Here is a 7,965-nt window from a genome sequence, read left to right as displayed (position 1 = left end):
AACATCGCGAGCCGTTCGCCCGTCATGCCTCTCGCCGTGCCACCGTTCCGCTTGACGTTGTTCACCTCGACTTATGTGGCCCTATGCAGGTTATGTCACTGGGGGGAGCCTCGTACTACATGCTCCTTGTTGATGACTTCAGTCGCTATTCTTGGATCTATTTTCTTTCCCACAAGGATCTGGCTTTCAGTCGATTCCAGACCTGGCTGGCCCTGGTCGAGAAAGAATCCAACCACTCGCTCAAAATTCTTCGTGCTGATAAGGGTGGCGAGTTCACCTCTCTCAAGTTTGATCGGTTCTTGAGTAGTCATGCTGTCAAACGGGAATTTGCCAACACAGGTACCCCTTCTGATAATGGCGTGGTTGAACGTAAACATCATACCGGTGTTGAAATGGCTCGGACAATGCTGACTCACAGTCAACTCCCTCAGTCCCTCTGGGCTGAGGCCATGATGACAGCGATCCATACTCTTAACCGCTCTCCGACATCAACGGTTCCAGGCATGACCCCTTATCAGGCTTACTATGGTTCTAAGCCCGATGTTTCTCATTTTCGAGTGTTTGGCTGTGATGCTTATGTTCATATTCCTAAATCTGATCGTGGAAAGCTTGATCCTAAGTCCCACAAGCTGTTGTTTGTGGGCTACAACTCCGTCTCCATTGGATATCGCCTATATGATCCCTGCCGCCGCATCATCTCCGTGAGCAGGGATGTCATTTTCGACGAGCAGGTCCTTCCGCCATCCTCCGACTCTCCTCCTGTTCTTGGAGATCCGTCTGATGCCCCGAAGCCCTCTACCCCTCCACCTGCCTCGTCCCCCGTTACATCTCCTCCTATTCCCCCTCCTCTGCCTCCTTCTCCGGCTCCAACCTCGTCTGCTCCTCCCTTGGAACCCCGCTCGGTACGTGTTCCGCGATGGCTCATTGATACTCTCCGCTCCTCCGGTCTTGAGGATCCCTACTTCGAACCGCACCCTGATGATGGTCCTCGTCGCTCTCATCGCCACCCCCCACCGTCCTCTTCCAATCCCCTCCATGTCAATTACGCCCTTATGTCTCGCATCATCGCCACTCGCGAGCCAACTACCGTTCCTCAGGCTCTGGCCCAGCCTCATTGGAAATAGGCTATGGAAGCGGAAATTCATGCTCTTCTTCGGAACCACACCTGGGACCTTATTCCTCGTCCCTCTCACCGTTCCGTGATCGGTGTCCGGTGGATATTCAAAACAAAGTACGCCTCTGATGGCTCTGTCGACAAGTATAAAGCTCGGCTGGTGGCTAAAGGCTATGCTCAACGACCCGGCATCGACTATGGGGAGACCTTTGCACCTACCGCCCGGATGAGCACCATCCGAACGATCCTTGCTCTTGCGGCCCACCATCAGTGGCCCATTTTTCAAATGGACGTCAAATCTGCGTTTTTGAATGGCGATCTTCAAGAAGAGGTATATGTGGATCAGCCACCCGGCTTCACTGATTCTCGTTCTCCTACCATGGTCTGTCGCCTTCGCAAGGCTCTCTACGGTCTCAAGCAAGCTCCTAGGGCCTGGAATCAGCGTATTGATACTTTCTTCTGCCGCCTCGGGCTTCATCGCTCTCTGGCTGATCCCAATCTTTATCTCTTTCATGAAGGACAGCTTCATACCTTCATCATTCTTTATGTGGATGATCTGATTCTTACTGGGAGTCATACCACTCATATTCTTGCCATTAAAGTTGCTCTTCAAACTGAATTTGAGATGACGGATATGGGCCTCCTCCATTTTTTCTTGGGTCTCGAGATTTGGCAGACCAAGAGGGGGTATTTTGTCTCTCAGCAGCGCTATGTTCACGAGCTCCTCAAAACTTTCCACATGGCTGATTGTCGGCCCATCACTTCTCCCATGGATCCCAACTCTAAACTCTCTGCTTCTGGGTCCACTGCTTATACTGATGCCTCCCTCTACCGCCAGCTTGTTGGTTCTCTTATCTGGCTCCTTAACACTCGACTGGATCTCGGCTTCTCTGTCGGCACCCTCAGTACCTTTATGCAAACCCCTTCGCTTTCTCATTGGCAGGCTGCTCGTCGTCTCCTCCGCTATCTTCAGGGAACCTCTACTTTCGGGCTCCTATATACTGCCGGTGGCTCCTCTCCTTCCCCGCTCACTCTTCGAGGTTGGAGTGACTTTGATTGGGCTGGCGACCCCGATTCTCGCCGCTCTACCACGGGCTATGTTTTCTCCTTTGGCTCTGCGGCTATCTCTTGGTCCAGTAAACGACAACCCACGGTCGCCCTATCCTCCACCGAGGCTGAATATTGTGCCATGTGTAGTGCCACTTGTGAGGCTGTGTGGCTTCGGCGCCTTCTTCTCGATTGTGGTTTTCAGCAACACGCTCCTACCACACTTTTTTGTGACAATCAAAGCTGTCTCGCCCTTGCTCGCAATCCGGTCTTCCATGCTCGGACAAAGCACATCGAAATTCAGTACCACTACACTGGGAGAAGGTTCTTGACGGTACCATTTTGCTCCTCTTCAGCACCACTACCGACAACGTCGCCGACATTTTCACCAAACCCGTTTCCTCTCCCCTCCTCCAGCGTCATGCCAGCTCTCTGGGTCTTGTGCCACACCCTGGAGCTGAGAGGGGGTGTTGGGTTGACATCTCCAGGTGTTCTGTACAGAGTGAGGGCCTTTGATGTGGGTGTGCCCACCCAGTGAGAGAGGTCTCAGTTAGTCCGTATTCAAGCTCTTTTTCGACCTCCACAGGACTCGCTCCAGCACAATTCCGGCACCCACGAGACAGGGCCTAAGCGGGGGACAGAGGGGGACTGACCAGGCCGACCAACCCTGGCCGACCAGCTCCTGGCCGACCAACTCTGGCCGACCAGCTCCTGGCCGACCAACCCTGGCCGACCAGCTGGTCGGCCTAGGCTAACTGGGCCGACCACCTACCCTGGCCTCCCCTACATAAGGGCCCTCCCCCTCCTCATTTCGATTATCTTCTGGTGCAGCTCCTCAGGCCTCCTGCAGCTCTCTGCCTCCTCCAGTGCTCCTCTGCTGCCCTGCTGCCTGCCCTCGCTCCCCTTGTAGATCTTTCACCTCTGCCTGTTGCTGTCCTTCAGTTCAGCCCTGGTGTTCCTGCTTCTCAGCTCGTGTTTGCACCTCTCCTTCCAGCTTCCGCTGCTGCCTTTGAGTGCCCGCATTGCTGAGATTCAGAACAGCATTACTCTGCCTTCTACAGTCTCTCTCAGGCTCTTCTAGCAGGCTGTACTACAGGTTTTGTATTACTGTTATAGAGCAGTATTTTCTCCTCCATTTATGAGGAATGTATCTACATTTTACTGCTTCATTGAGGGCTGAATTACAGCAACCTTTCAGGCCTACTGGTGTCTCATACTTTCCTGTTATATTCACTCACTGCTTATATATACACATGTATATGTATATGTATATATGTATGTATGTATGTATATATATGTATATGTATATATATGTATATGTATATGTATGTATATGTATATGTATATATGTATGTATGTATATGTATATATATGTATATATATGTATATGTATATGTATATAGTATGTATGTATATGTATATATATGTATATGTATATGTATATATACATATACATATACATATATATACATATACATATATGTATGTATGTATGTATGTATGTATGTATATGTATATATATATATATGTATATGTATACATATATATACATATACATATATATACATATACATATACATATATATACATACGTACATACATACATATACATACATGTATGTATGTATGTATGTATAATGAAATACAACGCTTATAGTAAACTTCTAGGGGGATCTATGGGACTAGAAAAAAAGCAAGTTAAAAAAAAGATCCACATATAACACCAGTCTTTCGTTACTTGAAGGCCACACAAGTAAGCTGAAAATAACTAGTTGCAGCATGGGCTGCCAACATCAGCCCTGAACTCCTGTCCTATCTGGCGGAGAGCGTTGGACAAGAAAAACAACAACAATCTACACTAGGGTAAGAAGACAGAGAATAGAAAGAAAGAAAGGAAGATGTATTAATGTCTTCGGAAGGCCTCGCGGGCCTTTGAGACAAAAGTACAATCCAAGGGTAATGCTATGCTACGAGAACTCAACAACTCCCAGTACTCAAACCTAGTACTCAAAATACATAACCAAGTGCCATGGTGACTCTCCTGTGGGCTGCAAAAATGTCTCGTATCAATGTCTATCAGGTCATCTCTCGCTGGCTGTGGTGACGAGGGACATGGTCTCCGTGTCACCTTTCTACAGAACTTGTATCCACTTGTTTGGTATATTTTCTTTCTGCACATGTTTCTTTTGTTGTTTAAGTTATTTATTTAATGCAAGAAAATTTATCTATAATGTGTTTCAAATAGAATGCAAATGTTTTCCTACTGCTCAGTGAGGTACTAGATGGCTTAGGGTCTAGCATTTGAAGGTGGGCCCCCTTGCTTGGGGCTATAAGCATTAGTGACCCACAAAAGAGATGCCCTCTTTCAAGAGGGACATCAGAAACCACACCACTTGAGTACCCGAAATCGGCACCAATCAAATGCACAAATTGAATACCGACCCAACCACTACGAGAAGAGAATATTTATAGAAGCCTTGGGTGTGGGCCTATGAATATGCAAGAGTAAAGGAGATATAAAATAAGACGACAACTAATGGCTTATCCGTTGTCCGAGAAAGCCAACCAAGGTGACTTTGGACTATGTCTAGTTGTAGAGCTAGTTGTCAGGATTCCAAGTGAAATCAGAAGTGAAATCGGAGTTATATTAACGAAGTTATCGCAATTTTTCGATTCTAGTCTTAGGGTGAATCATGCTGACACATCATGCTGATGTGGCAGCCTGACTTGGCCATCTATGAGGTGGCATGTCACTTGAGACCTTTTACATAACAAATCCAAGCAGCAATAAGGACTTCATCCCAAGTCAATTCTAATTTTTAGGCACGCAGCATAGTGGAACCAAACCCCCTTTCTGCCCTCTCGTTGAGCCACATGGCACACTATAAATAGCGACCACAAACCCACATGAGCAAATCCTATATTTGATGTTGCTAGATAATGCCTCCGCGAGTCTAGTTCTCTCCCTCCTTTCTTGTTAGGCAGGTAGCACAGTGGCTTGGAGCGAGATTCTGCCCACCTAGCCTGACGCCGTTCACTGGTGCCTGTCCGGTTCTAGCTGTGGTTGATATAGATTACGGCAATCTCCCCGTATGCATTAGTGAGATGATTTAGTGTCCATTTCATATCATTCAAATAAGCAATTGGTTGACCCCATTTTTTAAACAAAAGAAAACTTGAGGAGAGGACAAGAAGGAGAATAAGGTATTGTTGCATTTTTTTGTTGATACACTCAGCAAAAGAAAGCCAAAGAAATACGTAACTAGACACGCTAGATTATGAGACCTTGATAGAGAACTTGCTTTCTTTAGTCTCCTCCATTCATTAAATGCTCGTAAGCAAAAATATCCTCAAATTTAGCATAAAAAGGACGTAAGGGTATATTCTTATAGAATGTGTTGTGAACGTATGTGTATTCTCATAGATGCACTGGAAGAGAATGCCCATCTGCACAGAAACCACGTCTTGAGTCTTCACCTTTTCAATAGGTCAAAATTTATGTTTTGACATGCATTTCGTACACCGTTATGGCCAACTCAAGCATGAAGATGTGTAAATACACAGGCATATATTTCTCTTGATGGAGGTGACTATTGAATTCTGGATTCCTTTGTGTACGACAAGATAGGGAGTAACAAGACTCAAGGCATTATTTGACTACGGAAGTCTAGACAAACGGCGAATCTGAATATCCATATATTCATGTGTCAATACACAAGTATACCTTTCTCTTGATCGAGGTGACTAAGAGATGAGGGATCAACAAGCCTTTACATTATTTGACTTTGCTTACATTTTGATTGTCTGGATCGTTGTCACTTAGTAGACAAACGTCCAATCAATATCCGCCTTCCTCTCGAAATGTTTAAAGGATGTCAAGCGTTAGAAACCCTCTGTGAGTACTTTTCTTCTATCCGAAGAAGCCTAGTTCTATATGATAAAGAAGCCACTAGCTTCAGCACTTGCACTCTGTCGGATCTGTTTCAATACGCACAGAGAGGGGCCAATGTGGGTCATGAATAGTCCCTCAACAGAACGAAACAGGTATGTGTCAAGGAAAGTGATGGATAAGGCAGGTGCAACAGGTCTCTCTCTCTCTCTCTCTCTCTCTCTCTCTCCACGATTACCTCTTCATATTCCTTTTTGCCCGCTTCTGGTGCCTTCGATCCACCTGCAGTCACCCGTAGCCGCTCAGGCAGACCAAGAGGCAATCCAACATACAAAGCAAGAACAAATTTGAGAAGCTTTGCTAATGCACAAAAACTAGTCAGGAATTTACTCTTCGTACTCGACATTTTTGCCACACTTTTTTGGGTGAAGCGGCTTCGTTTCGAGTTAAATTGTCACAAGGGCCCTAACAAGTAAACCCTAGTGGTATGGAATTTGGTCCTCTTGGTTTGCTGCCTTTTGCTCCAAGAGCCTCCCTCTAGATTTCCACTTTAGGCAGTTCACAGACCCAACGCCAGATTTCCACTTTAGGCTGTTCACATACCAAACGCCCATCCACCTACAACATTGGGTGTGTGTGTGTGTGTGTACAGCTGTGGACCGGGTGCCCACTGGTGGTCCAAAGCGCGTGCCCCTCGATAGGACCACGGGTGGGTGAGCGTGGGGTGGGTGTTTTTTTTTTTTTTAAACACCACCATGGGCAGCCAAGGTCTCCTGTCCAAGCACTCATAAGGGGTGGAAAGGTGAGGGTGGTGGAGTTCGAATTTCTGTCAGGCATTGATCTCTCCCCATCTTGTAACTGATTTCTGCAATTGCTGCTTATGGTCTATATGGGGGGTGCGCAAGCCCAACAAGGAGGCTGGCGAGCACTGCTTTGGTTTGCAAACAGCCTACATATGGTGTTTGTGCACCTACTTTAATCCTTGCCTTTCTTTGTACATGAGGTAGTTTTATGTGTCAATGTTATAAATGACTTTGGGTCTTGATTTGATGTATGCAAGAGCTTTAGAACAATGTATTTGCAATGCATGTAGATAAAGGGATGGTGAAAGCATTCGATGTGTTCTCTAATTGTTTGCGTCTTTGAAAGTTTGGTATATTGCAACTTGTAATAGGCGCTCGCTCGAGGTACCATTTTGTGTTTGTTTCTCTCTGTATTTGCTTTGTATGTTCACTACTTTTTTCAATGTGCATGTTTTGAATCTATTCATGTATTAAATGTTATCCTATCACGTGACTACATTTTGTATCCATGGTATCCCCGTCAATGCTCAGTGTATGCACTCTCGTTCGACCTCTTTTAATGCTCTTATACGTAATTTCACAAAGAATAATTTGTCGGCCTCTTTTAATGCTCTGTATGCAATTGGTATATTTATCAACCTCTTTTAATGCTCTTTATGTAATTGCATTATGAGTCTTAAGTACTTCCAACATCTAAATATGATCAATCCAATTCCCCTAGTCAAGGATTCAATTCTAGATTAAGAATGAGCAAAGTACTAGTGTAAGAATTGTGAAAAAAAAATGACTACACAGATGGCAAGTGGTTCCTTGCAGAAATGATTGGAATTTTCTTAAAATCAATAAGAATCGACTAGCACAAGAAGTGCAAGCTACTTTATCTCTAATTTGTGATTCTAGAGTTTTGTGTCTAGAACATACCAATTGATTTGTGGACCTCATTTAGTCGATTTTGTCCTTGTTGAATAATTATTCGTTGAATATATTATATCTCTATCCAATTTTTTTAATTCCTTTATCCAGTTTAGTCAGCTCACATCCTCTATTCTTCGTAGTGAGCCATGATAATTAAATGATGTGTCCTATGTCTATTATATGTAAATAATGTATAC

At 45.1% G+C, this 7,965-nt stretch overlaps 1 protein-coding gene across 4 annotated transcripts in view; it reads right to left on the bottom strand.

Annotated features, from left to right (window-relative positions):
* The window catches only part of TIM10 (Tim10/DDP family zinc finger protein), a 16,091-nt gene extending 9,472 nt beyond the window's left edge, over positions 1 to 6,619 (bottom strand). Inside the window, exons 1-2 of one of the 4 annotated variants that reach the window (XM_087393641.1) lie at positions 6,441 to 6,619; positions 6,289 to 6,332 (exon numbers count right to left, since the gene is read on the bottom strand). In XM_087393641.1, coding sequence (XP_087249767.1) covers positions 6,289 to 6,332; positions 6,441 to 6,456 — 60 coding nt within the window. In that variant the 5' untranslated portion in view covers positions 6,457 to 6,619. The remainder of the gene's footprint in view (positions 1 to 6,288; positions 6,333 to 6,440) is intronic. The other 3 variants (XM_087393642.1, XM_087393640.1, XM_087393638.1) reach the window with 3 other exon arrangements.
* Between the last annotated feature and the right edge of the window lie 1,346 nt (positions 6,620 to 7,965).

Source organism: Dipteris shenzhenensis, chromosome 22 (assembly GCF_047967505.1).
Source record: "Dipteris shenzhenensis isolate YYH24624 ecotype China chromosome 22, Dip_SZ_1.0, whole genome shotgun sequence".
NCBI classification, from domain to species: Eukaryota; Viridiplantae; Streptophyta; class Polypodiopsida; order Gleicheniales; family Dipteridaceae; genus Dipteris; species Dipteris shenzhenensis.
Note: the sequence above shows the minus strand (reverse complement) of the source record. Positions and strands in the feature narration are given on the sequence as shown.